At 39.3% G+C, this 21,033-nt stretch overlaps 1 protein-coding gene across 1 annotated transcript; it reads left to right on the forward strand.

The window, feature by feature from the left end:
- The first annotated feature begins 8,981 nt into the window (after nucleotides 1-8,981).
- On the forward strand, nucleotides 8,982-19,588 carry synpo2la (synaptopodin 2-like a). Its single transcript, XM_082558023.1, has 4 exons — nucleotides 8,982-9,492; nucleotides 12,599-12,750; nucleotides 12,981-13,693; nucleotides 15,173-19,588. The coding sequence occupies exons 1-4, from the start codon at nucleotides 9,391-9,393 to the stop codon at nucleotides 17,800-17,802; spliced, it is 3,597 nt and encodes a 1,198-aa protein (XP_082414149.1). The 5' UTR covers nucleotides 8,982-9,390; the 3' UTR covers nucleotides 17,803-19,588.
- The last annotated feature ends 1,445 nt before the right edge of the window (nucleotides 19,589-21,033 follow it).

Raw genomic sequence — 21,033 nt, forward strand, 5'->3', positions numbered from 1 at the left:
ATTATTTTCTGTGCTGTTGATCCCTAACTACACTATAAATCCTTTAGCCTCTTTAATTTTTCTTTCATTGATTGGTGCAGCTCATTTAATACCTGTTAACAATTACTGCCTGTGCGATGGCATCGAAACCTATCCGGCCAAAGGAAAGCTTCCGGAATTGTGATGAGAATATTTATCGACCACTGTGCTCTTAGTCTTCACCTCACTGCCATCTGCACCCCACAATGCTGAGAGAAAATCAATGCCTCACATACGAGTCCATTTCCTATGGTATGGAGGCAAAGTTATGTAATTTCACAGGCTTTTTACCCATGGTGAAAGTGAAGCGTCCGCTGGGGAGATTCTTATCTCAGTATCATCTTTCACTAAGAATGATGAAATGATTTGTGGGAAATGTGAACATGTAAACAAAGGACTATATATTATAAAGTTAAAGTGTCAAGAGGGGTACAGGAAAGAAGAGGGGGAAGAAAAAGGAAAAGCAGTGGACAGAAAAAGCTTCAGTGTCTAAGAGTACAAGATAAACAAAGTGGCATAAAAGGAGCAGTCACTTTGTCTTGTGTGTGTGTGCACGTCGAGGTCTCTGGGTGTAGCCATCAGTTTGTTTCGGGGAAATGCAGGACGACGTGAACGCTGTTCTACCACTAAGAGGAGGGAGACGAGAGGGAGACGGGGCTGTAAAAATGGAAAGTGACAAATGTCTTCTTGAGGAGTAGACAGTAAGGGATTGTACTCTTTCCTCAGCTGTCTGAGGAGACACAAAGACATGGTGCTATCAAAAACTGGTGTTATAGATTCTTTTCTACATACGATGTGGGCTGCAGAAGTGCATTTTAAAAAACCCACAATGATGAAAGACGAAAATAAAACAAACAATCTACAAAAAGGTTCAGTTTATAGTTGACCCTTTTACTTTTTCAGGGCTCGCATTGTCAAGAATAATGTCTAAGTGAGGGGAAAAATCCCTTTCTGAATGACAGTACTGGGGAATTTGGTGTGTAGGTAAAACAAGCAAACCATGCAAACCCAGTGTGTGTTTTAACAGTGTGTGTTTGCATGCGGGTGTGTTTTGGAAAAGGCAGTGGTGCAGGGTAGAAGGGAGTAGGAGTTGCTGTGATTTATTCATGATGACGAATAAGTGACTCACTTGAGCTGGAGACACTCTTAAGCTGGATCTAAGGTGAGGAAATGTGTGTATGTGTGTAACTCTGTCTAAATATGACTTTCATTTTGAAGTCATCATCCAAAATAAAGAGCCTTCTATATTAAAAATTACCCACTTGAGACTCTTTATCGTATTTCAAATCCACAATCCAATATATACACTCATTTGTGGTTCAGTAGAATGACGTCAGTGCAAGCGAAGGGCAAATCATGTAAATGAAACTTACAGATGACATGTTAAAAAAATGGAACGTTGGCTCTCTAAAATCTGCAGATGCAATCAGAACTACAACTCACAATTTTGCATTTTGATGGGTCTGAATTATGATTTAAAACTCAGTTACTAGCACTGCTGCAGTGTGACACGAGGGAAGGGAAATCATATTTGCCAAAAATAACCACGTCTTCTGTACTACTGCACTATGACCGAAACTTGCAGTACTATCCAGTAAGAAAAGCATTCATGGCACAGCACGTATGTTGCATTTACAATTAGTTTGTCATGAATAAACGGATTATCACTAAAACACTGAAAAAAAAAACGTGAAAACTGCACCTGTGTAGCTACAAACGTCTGAAGAAAAACAGAAATAGAAAAAAAACTAGAAAGCTATTTTTATCAAATTATCACAGAAATGTGTGTAGTCCACATGACATGAAAATCTGCTGTGGCATCCTGCCACTGCACTTTCACAACACCTGAAATTGATTTAGCTAGAAGCTGACTACAAGCTACGAGCTACGAAGTTTTGCTTTAGTTTGGCAAACACTAAAGCACTAAAGGCAATACTAAGTGATTTAACACAGGGCACAAGTAAAACTTTTAAGAAAAAAAGTACAGCTGTATTAAAAAAATATTTTCATTTGAGTGTCTTTGAGTGTCTTTGAACTAGATACTCAGTTATGTTCTACATAACTTTGAATGTATTCCAATATGTGTCTTTTTGGATGCGCTACTTAGCTCATTACGTATCACCTCCATTGAGGTGTGTTGCAAGTTAAAGACATGTTTATATGAGTCATGTTTCCTAATCTGACCTGTTTTAAGATTTGCAAATTTGAAAAAAAAAAGAAAGAAATTATTATTTCTGGCAAATTAAAAACGTTTGTATTCACAACACTAACTAAAAAATGTTTGAGGTTAGCTCTCAGCTGCCTCAGCCGCTCTCCAGCCATGTCAGTACAGCTCTGTATACTGAGTTGGATGTTTATAGTATCCTGTGCTTGCAAACAATTTATGTAAGTAAATGATACATTGTATTAAAATATATTCCTCTGGAAATAGTATAGATTTGGTATATTATTAGGTGCAAATTTAAGTTTCTGATTTTTATTATATATTTGTAATTTTGAATGCAGCCTTGATTAAATAAACTAGCAAAAGAGAGCATAAACGGATTAGTTTATGATGTCTTTTTCTAGTTTTAAGTTGTCTTTATTCAAGCATGGTGCACAATCTTGTACATATGATCCCATGTAGAGAAAAATAAACAATAAAGCAAGCCATGCTTTAAGGCTGGCTATCTTACAATTGAAGAATCACTACTGTAGGAGTGTGTGGTGTCTTCAAACACAAATTTTGTCCACAAACAAAATAGAGTTATAAGTGGATCTGTCTGTCTTTTATATATAGTCTTTTCCTAAATCATGGGTGAGTAATGTTATGGTCAGATACATAACATTAACCAAATGATAACATATCATATATATGCGCTATGTTCTTTCCTTGAAATTTATGACCGCTCTACTTCCTCGACCGGACAATAGAGTGGGTCATATTCTACAGCCAAGCAGAGTTTGAAGGTTCAATCCCCAGCTTTAGCTGGTCTTTGGGAAATCACTTCACTCTGAGGCATCTCACAAAGTAACTTACTGACATTAGTGAGTGGGCTGATCATAAAACAAAGTATTAAACAATCTGCAGCCTTCACCAGTTGATAAAATTAGAGGAAGCCAGATGGGCATCAAAGTTATTGCCAATATCCTGATGGCAGCATGGATGTCTATAATAAACCTCAGCATGAGAAGCAATTTAATATTTCACATGATAAATCAAGAATAAGTGAAAAGTTTGACTATAGCTGCTGGCGCTACAGAAAAAGTCTGCAGTTATTAATGTTAGGGTTCAAACCCAGGGCACCATGGATATCTGAACCAAATTTATTGGCAATCCAATGCATTTCAGTAAAAGATAACAGTGTCAACCTTATGGTGGTGCTACATGAAAAATTAAATATGACAGTAGGCTCCATCCTTCATTGTACTCAAAATATACATCAGTCTGGACCAAAGTTGAGGGCTAACTTGCTGTAATAGCAGCTAATAATTATAACTGAACTTTTGTCTAATACGCTTTGAGCCATATACAGTTTTAAGGTGTTTTCAAAACTTGTCACTAAAGTGAGGAAATAGGCTTTCGTTCAAGTCATGTTCAGTGTAAACACACAACTCCACTGAACCTATGCACATAGACGCGCATGGCAAACTAAACACAGAATTTGCCATCTAAACCTAAGTGATCAAAACATTGCCTCTTCAGTACACCAGTGGAGCTGGCAGATATGGGCTCTGAGATATCACACAAACACTGTCACTCCCATCAGCCGTGAAGGTGACACTGACAGAAACCCTGGCTCTGCTGCTCTTTAAATACTCAAGGATCATCTTGCAGCCAGCAGAAACTCAATCCACTCCCTATTCTCCTCACCTTACACTGTGATGGATTGACAAGAAGAGGCTGAAGGGTTGAAGGATTACTCAGGCTCATCACATCTAACAAACCACCCACATGGAGGATGCTGGTGGCCTTATGTCAGATTCACAAACTTTGGTTAAACTTTTCTGCGTCCTCCTCCTCGTCTTTTTTAAAGCCTGGACCTTTCCATCCTATCAGACGTTTCCCTCGAGGAGAATAAGTGCTGGCTTTGACTCATCAAAAATGAACTACAAAAGTGATACAGTCAGTGGAGAGTGCCACCGTGAGGATTAAAGAAATAATGCATGATGCAGATTTTCTTTCAACTCAACTCAATTTAATTCAATTCAATTTTATTTATATGCCACCAAATCAAATCCACAGTCACCTCAAGCTGCTTAATATTGTAAGGCAGACCCTACAATAATACATACAGAGAAAAACCCAACAATCATATGACCCTATATGAGCAACCAGCAGCCGGTTAGGGTGAGAGAAGGAAGACAGGATAAAAGACATGCTGTGGAAGAGAAAGATGTGCTTATTTAAATATAGTTGCAGTTTTTGGCTAAGGATTTATTCCTGGAAGCAGCTGCAATTATCAGATTACTCAGAGTTTAAAGCAGGTTCAGGCTTGTAAAGTAACTGAAAAACTATCTGCGATTAAGGCCTTAATTCAACATAAATCTATGTGAAAAAGAACAATTCATTAAAATCCTTATCCCACAATTTCATTTATCCTATGAAGATGTTCATGGTCAGAATATTCAGGAAACTTTAGTTATTCCAGTTAGATCCAGAACTGTGACTCAGGAAACAGAGTGGCTTGTTCACTGGTCACCATGGTCGGTGGTTTGAGTCTGAGCTTCCGTGTCCTTTTGCAAGAACCAAATCCTAAGTTTCCCAATTTCATCTGTGCAGGATAGAGAGATGTGCCGGATGCACAGAGTAAAGTATATGAATGAATGTGACTCATATTGCTTTAAGTCATCAGTAAAACTAACAAAGTGCTATACGAATGTCACTCCATTCATCACCGAACCACTTTGGTCCAGACTCAATTTTCTCAGTGCTGGATTGATTACACGGAGCTGAGGCTTTACAGGTCGAACAACATTTTGTACAAATAATCATATCACTAGATGATGAATCCTGCAACCTGCAAGGTTGGCCTTTGTATTGACATTTCTTTACAGCTATTGAATGGAACACGCAATGATTGCAGTGGCAGTCATGTTCTCCCTCGACATAAGTGGAATTAAAAAAAGTCTACAGCATACACTGTAGAGTACCAATATGCTGATCTAAGATTGTGATTATGACAAACATACCAGCAACACATTTGCACTGAGAGTATGTAACATGTAGCACGTTCCCTTTAACCTTCAGTTCAGTATTGGAAGCTATAATGGCATAGACTGTCAGCTTTGTTAAACTTTTCACTACATTTTAAACATTTAAAAAAGCACTTTTCCTGGTAAATATCAGAGTAACGAAGGTACTGTACCATTACACAAGTAATATAAGGTTCGCTGAGGACATTAAAGTATCATTAATGGTAAAGAATTTTTATTTATTTAGTGGTTGGTTTAAGATAAAGCCACCTGAAATACAGTAAGTTCTTATACAGGAGGAAAGGTCCATGTTTGCATAGCAACCAGTGAACTGAAGTATAAATCTCTGACCAATCAGAGCTTAGTTTGAGTGACCTGTATAACATATTTTAGGACAGATGGTCTGCACTGTTATTTTGGGTGACTTTGGATGTGTGTGTATGTATTTGTTTGTGTGACTCACTGGTGTGACAGCACAAGGAGGTTAAGAGGGGCCACCTGTGTCATGAAGCAGATGATACAGGAGTCATCTCTCTGAGGACAGTGGGAGTCCTGGGAGAGATGCAGCAGTCTGTCACAGACTGGGGTCAAGAGTTCAGGATTACAGGAAAAAAGGCTAGAGTCACAGAGTAAAAGAGTCAGTAAGTGGCTGCAATCAAAGCAACAAATTATTGTTAAAATAAATCTTTTCAAAACAATTAAAAGATATCCCTTTAATAGTGTCACAGATCCAACCTAAAATGACTTTGCAGTTAAGATAGACCTCAAAATGATGTACATTTAACGGACAAAGATTTATATATATACAGTATATAACCAGCCTGCTGAAGAAAATAACAGAGGACAGACCCAGCCTTCACCAGAATGCTTAAATAATCAAATTAATTCAAAGAACAAATTCTATTAGGATATTTGAAGAATGATATAATTATTCCTCCACCACATGGAATCTGCAGCTTTTTAACTTGAGATTTTAAAAATATGAGATTCTTAAAACTTGAATAAAATATGTTTTTGGATTCTTTAAAGCTGTTTTGTAAAAATCAATTTCTGAAAGCAGAAGGTTTAAAATGATAATTTCATTTGGAATGCGTGTATTCCCGCCACTATGACACGCTATCCTCTTCATTTATGTCTCTTTGAGCAGTCTAAATATATTCATTACTCTTATTTTCCACATAAAACACATCCATAATGTTAATTTGTGCTTGACATTACACAAAGCTCAGTTTACAACATGTTTATTAGAATGGCAATCTCATTTTCACGCCATCTGAGCTGGGGCGAAGGTCTGGCAGTGACTGGTTGGCAGTATCTGCCATCCTGGCACAGATGCCACAGTGAAAGGGCAGAGTCGGTGTCTGCTGCTACTCCACCAATCTGTCTATCAAATTCTTCTTGGCAAGGCCAGTTGGACAACAGAGAAGTTATTTATTAGAAAAACAAGCTGCAGGGAACAGAGAAAATGTCTGCAGCTCTTTGAAGTGTAATGCTAGAAAAGGTAAACAATAAAAAAGTGGAAAAAAAATGTTGAAAGAAGAGATGGGCACACACAAACTAACAAAGGAAACATGAGCAGGACAAAGACACTGCATCATTTAGAAATTCTCCCATGTCCACAGAAAAGAAAAAGGAAAAAAAACATGCTTCCAGGCAGGCAGCTCCTGTCCTGGATAGAATGACTGAGCAGACCTCTTCCTGACTTATGCAGTTTTTCTAACTGAAACCACAACTATTCACACTGCAGTGTTTAGTTTAGCAGAGACATAGTCCCTTTCAGCAAAGACACACTGTGTTTATTTAACTGTGCAAGTCGGTCATACAATATCACAAATGTATTTTTGTATTCAAACATTTCTCACTGCTCTGTGAGAGTGTCTGGAAATGGTCTGACTTCCCAGACAGTCAGAGATCCTTCAAGTTTTTCCCAACATTATTACCAATATTAGTGTTTGGATTCATATGGATTGGAGAATTTGTATTCTCCAGAAAGATGGTATTAGAAATTTCTCTGTAACTTCTAAAATTATGTAATGATATTGGCTTTTTTTTAACCTCAAAAGAGACAGAAATTACCATTAAAACTGTGAAATTATGTAAAAACTCAGGGATGCTAAGAGCAAGCATGTTTTTAACCACTAGGGGGAGCAATTACCACAACTACTCTTCCCAACTGTTGGTTCAGAGGTCCCACTAATACCACACTTGTTCTAATGCATCAAATAAAAATAATAAAATACGGTGTATCAGTTTTGTTCAGTACCTTCTTTAACTGTGGTATTCTATTAGATCTGACATTGGCTCTAGGAAGACAGTGTGACATTTTTTTCTCAGTGGCTGACCCAGGACTGATCCTGGTTACTATCCTGAGGTCTGGAAACAGCTGCAGAGCAAGGCTGCCAAAGGGAGCAACTATCATCGGTAACCTCCCACCGCATTGATAATAGCAGTGTTGGCTTTCTTGCAAGAGGATCATTCACCCTCCATCAACAGGTTTAAAAGGTCTGTCAGTGCCCCAAAGGACAATACAACATAATTTAAACAAGTTTACATGCACTGAACTTCTTTTAATGCAATCTATTTTAATTGGATGAAGTTTAAGATCAAATCATTAAAATGACATGAAATTAAGAAAAGATACAAACAAAGCAAAAAAAAAAAAAAGGACCAATTTTACTCTGGATCATCCTTAACTTAAAATCAAAACTTTTGTCATTGTTTCATCTTGTGACTCGTGTTCAGTGTTAAAAAAAAAACACTATGAAGACATCTGTTGCTTTAGGCCACACTTAAAGTATTAATAATTACTAGACATATCACCAATGCTTAAAAAGCATAAGAACTGCATATAAACTTTACATAGCCAAATCTGGTAAAAAGCACTTGCTCACTTTGCCTAAGAATTTAAAAAGCTTCCCCCCGAGTAGAGTTATGTTTCTACAATTGACTTGATTCAGGATTTTCTGAGTGCCACTTATGGCACTTTGTGACAGCAGCGTTTAGCACAAAGCATCACTGTGCACTAAGGTACAGCTTCTCAGACATCCAGTCTCTTAGCTTGGTTTGTGTGTGAAATGTCTCTGTTCAGACTATCTGCAGCAGCCAACATATCCAAGAGTTTGGCTGCGTGTGTGAATGTGGCATCTAGCTGTGACCGATCGATGTGCATAAAGGTAAACATGCGGTGGGATGCATGTCTGCCTGCAAAGAGAGGCGTTATATTACCTCTAATTTAATTAACAACAAACTGTTCCAAAAATCTTTTAGCAAAACAACTTTTTCATTTTATTTTTAAACAATTATGTGATCATGGGATACTTCTGTATGTGCCATTCAGTCAATAATGTGAATGCTTGTGGATAAACTTTGGTCAAATCTCAGTGTAGCAATGCAGATTCTTCATCCAGAGCATTAGTATTTCTTCCAAAGACTCTATGATGACAGCCTTGCATGTTTCCAGAGGATCTGGCAGAATGCATGCACTAATGACTGACGGCGCCACAATCTCCACTTACTGTCCACATGGATAATGTTTCTCAACAGAAAAAAATGTATTTAAAGTAATTAATCATAAGTGGTGTCTTCACTCATGGCAAAGCTGTCGCGAGATGGGAGAGTGACTCTGCTAAAGGTTACTACCGACCTCAAATGCCAGATATGAAACACTGGCATTTGGATGTTCTGAATGGTAACTTTGCATTGATCTGAAGAGGAGCAGGCAAGACATTGAAGGTGGCGGTGCCTTCCAATTTCAAAAATAGGACAGCACCCAGTGGCACAGGTCTGAGTGACAGGACAAGTGTTGAGCTGGACCCTCCCCTCCCTCATTTGGGGCAGGCATTCCTCTGTGTAAGCAGACACAGACCCCCTCCCATCATATTTCTCTCTCCTTCTCCCTCTCTTTTTCCTTTGGCGATGGTAGTTGGCTGACACGGAGTATGGGTGGGCACACAGAAGTGTGTGTGTGCGTGTGTGTGCTTGCATGTTTGTGTGTTCAGGTGTGAGTGCGAGCTCAGAGGGAAGTCAGCACCCGGACAGTGTGCTAGGCGAGAGCAGGCCAGAGCTCTCCGATGGGGCCCTGACTAGGGCCAAAGCACTGAGGGGGGTCCTCAGATGAATGATTAAAAACCTTAGAAGAAAAGAAAATAACTACAAAAAAGAAGAAAAGATAAAAAAGAAGATCCAGAGAGAAGAACAATGGTTGTAGAGGAAGTGATAATTACATTGTCTGGTGGAGCGCCATGGGGGTTTCGTCTCCAGGGAGGCGTGGAACACCAGAAACCACTCCAGGTAGCGAAGGTAAGGCGAGTCACTCAGTATGTTGGACAGAAGCCAGTATTTCACAGTTTGCTAAGACAACAGTGAAAAGAACAAAACAGTGTTAAAGTCAATAGCGTCACCAAGCAGAAGAGAAACAGCAACAGAGTTTTATTGTGTAGAGCTAAAGGAACATTGGCAGTGTTCAATGTTGGTTTGGGGCCTGAATATGAGTCATCATCTTGTTTGAAAACTTTTTTTATGTAGAGTTGTACTGATGATTGATTGGGTGAACTTTAAACTTCAAGTACAGATAGGTGGGAATGCTAGGCCACCCTGTTGCATATCTTCCTCTGACTGCTTTGCCTGTTAAGCTCAGCATTAAAGAAAATGATAGTAACCCAGAAATCAAGTAACATTTGCAGAAAATATTTTTTTCTGTTGCTGGCCACAGTGCGCCCTACACCTCTGAACAACATCATAATTTCATTCAAGAAACGCTTCAATTAACCTGGCCACACCCGATAATCTTGAAGGATACATTCAGTTGGTTTTTTTTATTGTAAAGTAAAATTACAAGAGTGAAAAACATACAAGTAAGCAAAATGTAGTGACCTCAGGTTATTTCTTTATAATATATTTGTTTATAATGTTAAAAAAAATCTTTATTCCATTTTTGAGAATTGCAGACTAGTTAAATATTCACATTTCCTTGAGTCCACTGAAGGTAAAGGAAATATTTAACCTTCGAATTCTCACATGGAGTCACTCAGCTCATTTTACTCTCCAAAAGCAAATTCTTCATGGGCAATAATTTGGTACCAACACTTGGCAGAAATGGAGCAGTCCAAATTTCAGTCTTGATCTCCATTTAGGATTTCAGAATGTGGCATGATATGAGATGGGGAACATATACTGGATAAAAGGATTCATTTGGCTCCCAAGTATATAAAAAATAGCACCTCTGATATAAGCTTCTCTTTTTATTTTCTGACTTAATATGTACATTTGTTTGTATTGAACACATTATATTGCACACACTTTATGAATGTATATTAGCATAATATGAAAAATAGATTCATCCACACATACTTTCCATAATTGTTGACTGAGCAGAAGTGCTTTTGAAGGTGGCTATTTATAGCTGAGAAGCATCAGGTCTCTAGGTCAGCCAAGGTGTATGTTTCAGCTCAGTATTTAAAAATTAGCCTCATACACTATTTCTGAACATGCACTAATCGTCTTGATGCTAATCGTCACTTCCTTGTAGGTTCACATCAAAAAGAATTACTAATCGTTTGACATCTTTTACTCCAGATTGTTGCTGCTCTGACATCACATATGGCGTGGTGTTAATTCAAATGAAGCCCCCCCCCCCCTTTAAAAATGATCTCCATATTACAAAATACAGGAATCTATCTACTTGGCACAGTAGGTCAGGGAAATTGTATTATATCCTGTTTTTTCAATTTCAAATGTTAGTATGGCCAGTTCTTCTGTGCAATGAATCTTGCATCCTTATTTGTATAATGCACTGATATATACCTGTACTGTAACTCATTATCTTCCACAGTTGAGTTCATATATAATATTTGCACTGGCAAAATAATTATCCTTTGGAAAATGTTACTGGCTTAGATTGTCTAAGTAAACTTTTAATATGTTTTCATGAGTGATTCTACGTTGTTGAGTTATGAAGAGTGACATGTAGACAAGCTGGCCTCGGGACACCAAGTCACCTTTACGAAGGTGGACAGCTGGTTCTGTCTGATCATCTAAAACAATGTGCTCCTTCACCCCTGAGAGGAGGAAGCTGTAATCTTGTCAGGTCTCACACTATATCATCCCAAACAGGTGGAGCAGTGTGTGGCTGCACTGAAAAGAGCTGGTGTGTCAGTCCTGGGTCTGTGCCGTTGAGACAGCATGTGCATGCTTCTATGTTTATTTATATGACTTTAAGTGTATTTTTGTACTTCCCCATGTGGTGAATGTGTGCACGCATGTAAGGCTATTATAACTGTTATGATTTGTGGCCACAAAGTGACTGCGTGAATGAATAACAGACATCCCTGCCACAAGTAAGCACGGACCATTTTAAAAGGCTTAGCTAAATGGGGACATGGGATTTAATTACAGACAAACTAGAATAGCTGGAAAGAAAACTAGTTAAGGTAACCAAAGCAATGCTTCTCCATCTACTAATTCTAATATTAAAAATTTCTTTCATATATGCCTTCGTAGAGCGTAATCAAAACTGCACTGTTAGCTTAAAAAATAGGAACATCTTCAGGCCTCTGTTTTAGATTTACTATAGCTTGCACAGACCTGAGGCAGTTTAGAGTGGGCAAAACGCCACGGTCCTGACAGACCTTGGGCACAAATAGCAAAGCACCAAATGAAGATGGCTTCTGGCTGGCATTTCCTTGTTAAAGTGTGTATGAGAGCTCCACTCGAGCTGTAATATGTGGCATATGTCTGCAGCAAGATCGAGCTGTCAGTGCAGAATCTGGTCTCTGTCTTTGTCAGTCATTATCACAAACCAATCCAAGACAGCAGCATAGCTCTGTTGTTTTTTTAATTTTCTAATCAAAAGCGTTACAAAAGCTGGTCTTTCCCTGATCATTCTCTGGGAAAAAATTATCACAACTCTGTACTATACAACTTGTACAGCCCTTCAAAGTAAGGTGGCAGGGCTGAGACTTGGCCTCAAGTTATGTTTAGTTTCATAAAATCCTCTAAATATTTAAAAGGTATTTCACAGTAAAGGTATTTTGTTTTGGTAGCATGTAATCACTATTAATTTAAAACAGAGAAAGGAAGTTTACTTCCTTTTACTAAGGAAGGTTTACTGAGGAAGTCTATTCTCATTCTTTTATTATTAAAAACTTCTGCTTGCAAGGCCTTTATACCTGATTTAAGACATAAAATGTTATTGTACATGTACAAGGACAATAAAGGGCTATTCTATTCTATTCTATTCTATTCTATTCTATTCTATTCTAAATAGTCCTGGATGTCTCTTCTTGTAGGTTATCAGGGACTTGTACCAAATGACTGAAACAATATTTCTTCATACAACGGGTCAAAAAATTTAGATTTTCAGTTATTTTTAGTATTTCAGCTTTTAACTTGTTTTGCCTATATGCAGGTGCGCAAACGCAGCAAGGCATGCAGGGCTGGGTTGCGGGAGGCTGATGAGCTGGTCTCCATCAATGAGCAGCCATGTGCAATGCTCTCCCATGCCCAGGCCATGAACCTCATCGACAGTTCCCCTGGGATATTACACATCCGGGTCAAAAGGTCAGAAGAACAAGAGAAAGTAAACTCTTCTCAATCTTAAAGCATCAGCAGCTCATTGTAATAGATAAAGAAAAGTGTAAAATGCAGTGACTTGATACTTGCTGCCCTGTATTTAAAATGAATTAAAAAACAAGAAGACAGCGTATACTAAAAATAAAAAAAGTTATGATATCACATTCAAAGGTACTAATTGACATTAATACTATTTTAACCTTTGCACTTGTTTTCAGGGCACCTGCTGGTTTTCAGTCTGTGGTGCTTGTGACCCGAGCCCCATCTCCCCGAATAGACAAAGAGTACCGTGCTGCTCTGCGAGCTATGTCACCAAATCACCCTCACCATGCACCTGTCCGCGAAGTCCATCGTAGCCGCTCCACCCTAACCAGCGGCTTGACATCGCCACCTGGGAGCGAGGCTTACTATGGCGAGACTGATAGTGATGCAGATGTGGCAGGCTACGAGAGACAACGCAGGCAGAAACGCCGAAGCCCCAGCAACTCCAACCCTGGGAAACCCACAGGACGAACCTCTCCTGAGGGTGGGGAGACATCAGAAATGAGTGGCTATGACAGCGCTCCAGATGCACATGTTTACCCCCGTTTATTGGATGGTGGAGAGGGAAATGGAGGAGGAGGTCTGCCAGGGGTGGCTAGAAGGGAAGTGATTTACCAACCTCATGGTCCCGGAATGTGGTCTTCCCAGACATCGACAGAGACTTCCTCTATCATATCCTCAGCAGATGACCAAGGGCCACGGGATGCAGGGCAAGAGGAGGATAGTGGCTTTTTAGAGCCTGCCAATGTGCCACTGGTATCCCCTGAGAGGGCAAAGGAGGCTCTGATGCTTGGCTCCCGTAACCAGCTCGTGCCCATGGTGGGTCCTGTGAATAAACCCATCGATGATGAGCTTACAACAACATACATGGAAAAGGCCAAGCAAGCCAGTAAGTACACCTGGAGAAGGCCACTGGGATCAACTTGTGCCTCACATGTAAAAGTTAAATAAATATCCTATTATGATTTGGTGGGAGTTTATGATTATGATACAAATGATCCAAAAATTAAAAATCAAACAAATACGCCTTACCTTTTTCTAAACAGTGCGTCAAGAGAGGTCAGTTATTGATTTAAAACAGCGCTTTAGGGAGCTAAAACAGATCAGTTTTGGAACTACAGTATTTATCTATATATGGTACCTGTTTATAATTACCCTAGAGTCACCAGCCGAGTTTTGAAGCTGGTCATTAGCTATTTATATCCATTGATACTCTGGAAACATCACTGATACCAAATTAATTGTACCAATACTGTCGGAATAGTGTGATATGAAGCTTAATCAAGCTTAATCAAAAAGACAAACGTGTCCAGTGTGATTTGTTTAATATGACAATTAGCAAAACTAGCCACGCATAAATGTTTTTTGAGGTTTGAAGCTCAAAGTGGGTGGGTGTCAAACCTGATAACAGGGCATAGTCATATAGTTTAACGCATGTTCCTCCAGTTATGTAAAAACCCCAGCAATCAACCTAGGAGCCCAGAAAACCAACTGCTTTTTGATATCAGGTGGCAAACCGAGGATAATATCTAGAGCTCTTGCTGCTCTCATCCCCTTTACTCTTTTCTTACTTTTTTTTTCTTACTGTATATTGAAAGAACAATAATATGTGATTTGTTCTGTAATACTCAATATGATGTACTTTGGTTCTTATTAAAATTGCAAATGCATTTTTATGCTTTTCAAAATGCATCAATTAAAATGATGTGCTTACATAAACCTTGACTCAATAGTTTCACAATCTTTGAAGAGAGGTTAAAAAAATGCGATAGTGATGAAAGCACAGAAAATGACTAAGCATTCTTTCCTAAAATTTGTCATTCTGTCTATCATCCTTAATTGATTCTTGGAATTCCTCCTTGCCATCACTGACATTCTAATGTCCTACTTAAGAACCATGTCCTAAACAAATTAAAATTCCGCTTCATGTGGCATTTATACCAGGGTAATAGAATTAGATTGCCTATGATCTGTTTAATACCATAACAAGTTAAAGGATATGGTATGTATGCCTTTTGAAGTTCTCCTTCCAGTCACCTATGACATCAAAGTTTCCATTAGAATGCAAATACTTTCATTAAAGTTAGATGTCAGAGTACATGACCCTAACAATGTGCAAATTTATCCTTCACCTTAGCTAATGTGATAAGCTCAAAGCTTCTGTGGAATTTTCCTGGAAGTGCTACTGTGGCAAGTTAAGAGATGGATACCTGTTGGACAGGCAGACAGGACAGGTTTAGAAGCTTATGTCAGAGTTCATTCTTTCAAAGGCTAAATCTTTTCCTTTTGAAATTCTGACCCTAAGATTTACTTTACATTATGCCACTGCATAACAACTTCTAATAGTTTTGACTTTCATATCCTGCAGAACTGAACCGAGGGGATACACAGCAAGACAAACAAGTAAAGGAAGCCAAAAGCAAGTGTAGAACAATCGCCTCTCTTCTGACAGATGCTCCTAATCCTCACTCAAAAGGTGTGCTAATGTTCAAGAAGAGAAGGCAGCGCTCCAAGAAGTACACACTCACTAGCTTTGGTAGTGTTGATGAGGACAGGTGTCAGGACTCACAAGAGGAGGATGGGGTACTTCCTGGCAGTGAATCTGAGTTTGATGAGGAAGGTTTTTCATCAGTTCCGGACCCGACTTGGGACAGTGACTATCTGGATATGCTGGAAAAGAGGGCAACAGCAGGTACTGAAGGTCGTGGGGATGGAGCAGAGGATGCTCCGAGTCCAGGTTTGAGTGACACTGTGGGCAAGGGTGCCCAGTTATTTGAGCAACAGAGAAAAAGGGTTGCTGAGCATGCCAAGAAGGCAGAAGCAGCAAAACCTCAAATACCTCCACAATCCCAAGTCCATGAGGAACCTCAGATACTCCAGATGTTTCAGTCACAACAAGAAGTAGAGCCACAAATAAACTTACAACCTCAGCACATAACACTACCTGGAACTATATCCACACAATCAATCCTATCACAAGCCCCAGGTCCAGTTCCTGTTGCATCCCGTGGAATGACTAATGGAGACCTATCCTACTCTGCAGTCAGCACAGCTAGCATGGAGGAGTCATCTCCACCAGTGGCACCCAAACCAGCTACTGCCTCAGTTACCATTCTGACCAGTCCTGGTCAACCAGCCGAAACACCATTGCCAGAACTACCTGTGAGTAATGTTCTCAACAGGACAGCACGTCCTTTTACCCCTGGCTTTATCAGCATTCGGGCTGCAACTGCCCCTGTGACGTTCCGGCCACCTGTCACAAAGACAACCCAGCGTCCTGCCTCAACAGCTGTTGTGCCGCCACCATTTTCCACTACATATGAACTAGACATTAACAATACAGCAGGAACTTCACAGCTATCCCCTGGTACTTCATCAGTGATCTCGCCACAAACTTCCATACTTCAAAGTTCCTTGGTCTCAAAGCCAGAAGCTCCTGTTACCTACCACCCTCCATCCCTTTCTACTTGTGTGCAGTCAACACCACCAATTACTACTGTTCAGCAGGCTCCATTTCCAATTGTGACTCCAGCCTCTATTCCATCAGTACCACCAGCACCACATGTACCAGTGATTCTAGTCCCTGGTCCACCTACATCCCAAATTCCTGTGTCAGCTGACCAAGTTATCACAGTGTCTCCACTTCAAACACCAGTTGCTCAACTACCACTGCAATCTTCAATTGCACCTTTGTCTCAAGTGTCAGTGGTCTCCCAGTCTGAAACTGTAGCACCAACCCCAGTTCCTGGTCCAACAGGTCGCACAGGAATCTTGCTTGAGGCTCGAAGGCGTAATGGGAAACCCAAACCAATGTTCAATGTGCCAGATGTTAAAAAGAAATCCCCCAATCCTGAACTGTTGTCTATGGTGCAGAATCTGGATGACAGATCCAGCCGACACAACTATGGCCAACCACCCGACGAGAATATCTATGATGATTCTGAGGAAATTAGAAGTGATGAGGCTGGCATAGGAAAGGTGCCTCCTCCAGTGGCACCCAAACCACGAGTTGTTCACGAAGCTCCACAGATTCTCCAAGCAGGAGGTAAGGGGGCCCAACTGTTTGCCAAAAGGCAGAGCCGTATGGGTATGTATGTAGTGGACACTCCACCCGAGACTACTTACCAGAAGGAAGGGACAATGCACAGTGCAGCACAACCCCTTGGTTCCTCCCTCAATCCTTCAGTTCCTTCTCAATGGAAATACTCCCCAAATGTCCGTGCACCGCCCCCAATTGGGTACAACCCACTTTTGGCCCCATCTATCCCTACTGGGCCTCAGAGAGAAACAAACAAGCCAGACAACAGGGGTAGAGGAAGCTCTCCAAGAGAGGGCATCAAAGCACTGGATTTCATGAGAAGGCAACCCTATCAGCTCAATTCTGCCATGTTTAACTATGGGGGCAGCGCTGCTAATCTAGCAGCTATGCCTTCTTACCAAGCCCAGCAGCGTGACTACATACCACCAATGGTGGGAAGCTCCTTGACCTCACCAAGGCAGATCCCCGTCAAAACAGCCCGTGTCTATGAGGTCAAGCGATTCTCCACACCTACACCTATGTCCGGTCCATCTCTCGCTCCTAAAGTCCTCGCACCACGCTCAGCTACTTGCCTTGGAGAACGTTTGACTCACTCTGGCATGACCTCCCCACCTCCTGAAACCTTCACTCCAACTCCAGTCTCTGCCTTAACAACAGCACCAGACAGTATACCAACCCCAGCTGCACCTCTGTCCCAATCAACTGGACCACCCAACCTTCCAAAATTTTCTGCCACTCCCATTCCAAACCCAGTGCCCCCTGCAGTCCCAACACCTTATGCTCCAGTGTCATATACCACTGGGCTCCAGTCAGCCAAACAGTTTCAGAGTGCTCCTGAGCTCAGCATCCTTGCCTCTCTGCCTCCACTCAAGTCCAACCCAGTACAGGCACCTAAACCACGATTTGTGGCCACCAAGGGAGGTGTTCAGCCCCGTGTCTGGAGGCCAGGGGCAATCTGAGGGCAATGAAGCAGTCAGTACCATGCTTGGACATCTTCATATTCATGAAAAGGCTAATTAATCATGGACAGAAATATATCTGACAATTTTGTTAATTGGTTGATAGAAAAAACATGGAGTTAAAGATGTTTTATGCTTTGGGAAACTGATGGGCAAAGATCAGGACTCATCTGCAAAAATTAGCTGCTGAAGTAACATAAAATGGCAATTGAGTATGAAATTGAAATATAAAAAACAGGTGAGTTAAGTTAAATGAGAACAAAAGATTTTTTTTTTTTTGCTCAAAATGCTGCTTATCACATTTATTTTGCTGCAAACAGATTAAATGAGTCACACTAGTTTTAAACTATATTGCCATACACTGTATAGCCCACCATATGCCTGTCCTGGGGGAGGTTTGTGTAAGGCTTCTGGAGATCTCTTCTACTAATTTAGCGGAAAACCCATCTAAACAGAGCCTGTACTGAATTATTCTTTGAAACTTGAAATGTCTGAAAAGTGAACAATGAATGAACGAATGCCATTATGAGCAAAGCTCAAACCACTAAAAATATATGTTGTGTGATGTAGACTGGAGTAGGTGGATCTTATAACATGTAATTCACAGTACTCGCCCTATTCAGTCATGTACACTCATGGGTGTTTAAATGATGCTGTTTTTTAAACACCTCAGCTCGCTAGGGTCTATAAGTGAAGGCAAGGTTTGCTCTTGCAACAAGTCAGATACCTCCACTCACTATAACTAGAGAGAAATGCTATCTTTTTAGCCCAGGTCACAAACAACAAGTGCCTGGGCTGTCACTGAATGAACACTTGTTACTGGATATCACTGCTTCTATTTACCACCTAGACACACCAGAGTCATATAGTTGCACTTTGCAACTATATGTAAATTCATAACTTTTATTAAACAAATAACACAGATGAAGAAATGTGTATTTTGTTTTGTAAAGTTGTAATTTATTCAGAGGGAATGCATGGGGAAGTAGATAGACAGAGAAGCACTGGCCCTTCTGAAAGGGTTCATGAAAAGAGAGCGGCTGTGGAACGAGGACATATTTAGGAGTAATGGGGTCACAGTTCTGGTGTTGCCATTTCACTGAAGTGGTCACAATCAAAGTCAGACTTCTGTCTGTTGGTTTGATACCTCACAGCCTCTAGAAATTAAATTAGAATGACCAGGAAAGTTTGAGCCATGAAGTTTGTTGGACAGAAGCACAGAGGTTTAGCTGTTGTGTTCTAAATAACAATGGGTGCTGTTAAAAAGTAAGGAGAAATATGTTTGATGAATATGTGCTTCCAAAGACTGAATATGTTAAAGGAACAAGTAAGAAACACAGAAAGACTGTTGTGTTATATTTGTGGTACTCTTGGTAGATTTATTTTATTTTTTTGATTTTTTACCCTTTTTAAAATACAGTTTCTCTTCAAGCTTGTTCTTGTTTTCATTATGTCATTAGAAAACTAGATCTTAGATATAAATATGCTGAGGTGTACAGTGTGAGTTTCTGAAAGTACATGGATTAAATAATGAGTGTGAAAAATGTTTGTTATTAATGCTGAGTAGAAGTTTATACTGAGAGATGACAAGATATTTTTAGAGGAATAAAATTAGACTTCAAGGCTCTCCAGCTGTCTGACATGTCTGATTTTATACTGCCCTCTGTTGGTTAGTCTTTTAATGTATGACAAAAAGCATGCAGAAATGGAACTTGTAACTGAACAATGAAGTAAATGTAACTGTATAGTAGTTTAAACATTAAAAAAGGATTAAAAGATAAAAATAATTACCAGTGCAGAGTTTGTTTGTTTTTTAACTTCAGACTAATTTTATAAATTACATAGGTTTGTAGCTCGTTAATAAAAATAGTAACTCAGATAATATAATAGAATATGAATTATATTTTCACATAAGGAACCTATTGGGTCATTCTATGAAAAAATCAGTGAGTGTCTAGCTTGATTAGAATCAGCTCATTTTTGTTTGTACAACAACTTTATCACATTTAATAAAGCCATGAAAAATTCTACCTTCAATGAATATTTTGTGAGTTCTTAAAGTATAGATAAAGATCAAAATTCTAACATTGGAGCTAGCCACATTAAAATTTCAGGGCTGGAAAATACATTTAAGTATTGTTAAAAATTGTAGGTAGATCAAATGCACAACCACTCCAAATGTCACAATTTAAAGCCAAAGTGTAATTTCTTTCTTTTTTTCTATAAACAGCTCTGAGGATCTATATTATGGGATATATCCTAGAGTAGCAAAACTCCATCAATTTAATGTGACAGACTAACAGACAAGACCATTTAAACCTTGGATGTTTCATCATATATTTCACAGGAGGAAACTTCAAAAACTATAGTATGGGGTAAAGTTTTAAGTATCATATCATCATATTGGAGAGATACCCGGTCAGTACAATTTATAGCATACAACATGTCCTTTTTTGTATTTTCTAATGGTTTTTTTTTCTCATTTTAAACACAAATGTTGAAGCAGTTGTTTGAGATTGAGTTAGCTTCTTTTTGACATATTTCTTAGAGCTAAATTGTAAAGATTCAGTGTTTATTACTTCTGCAGTTCCAAGAGTCATCTTTTTGACTAATCTTTGTCTTACTTTCTTACTTTTCAGTAAAGACTCTAGGAGTGAGCTAAATCTGGACATTATACATATATAAAATGGGCGGGGGTGGTTTGGTGTATAAAAAAAATACTATTTTCACTTTTTTTCTGTTAGTAAGATTAAAAATTAATACTCAAAAAGTGCATTATCGTTGGAAACTTGTTGTTTAATGCCATCTATTCATTTCCCAACACACAGAATGTGTGATTCTATATCTGGAACTCAAAATGTATATTCATGTATAAATTTTGACTATAATGTAATGCAATAATGTTATATGGTTGTACTGTGTGTCAGTATATTTTTCTTTCTTTCTTTTCTTTTTGCCTACATGAACACTTGCCACTAAGTGGTGCTGTGGGGCATCAGTGTACACTGACAGTGCATTAAAAATGGCCAAGCCCCACACTCACATGGGAGGCTATATATAGAGCTGCTAATATCCAAACATAATACTCTTTATTTATAAAGAAAATGAATTGTTGCCAGGTCCCTACTGTAATTAAGAGTTGCTTCTTAATTTACCTACTTAAAAAAAGATACATTAAAAAAGGGGCCTATGGAAAGTTTCTATTTCAAGATGTGCAGAAAACATCCCGTG

The sequence above is a fragment of the Aulonocara stuartgranti genome, assembly GCF_965226115.1.
Source record: "Aulonocara stuartgranti genome assembly, chromosome: 13".
In the NCBI taxonomy this organism is placed as follows: Eukaryota; Metazoa; Chordata; class Actinopteri; order Cichliformes; family Cichlidae; genus Aulonocara; species Aulonocara stuartgranti.

Excerpts from the sequence above, each read along its gene's own strand:
- synpo2la (XM_082558023.1), top strand. The coding sequence starts at position 9,391 with ATGGTTGTAGAGGAAGTGATAATTACATTGTCTGGTGGAGCGCCATGG. Across the intron at positions 12,751-12,980 it reads TTACACATCCGGGTCAAAAG|GGCACCTGCTGGTTTTCAGT; the intron begins GTCAGAAGAACA and ends ACTTGTTTTCAG. Across the intron at positions 13,694-15,172 it reads GGAAAAGGCCAAGCAAGCCA|AACTGAACCGAGGGGATACA; the intron begins GTAAGTACACCT and ends CATATCCTGCAG.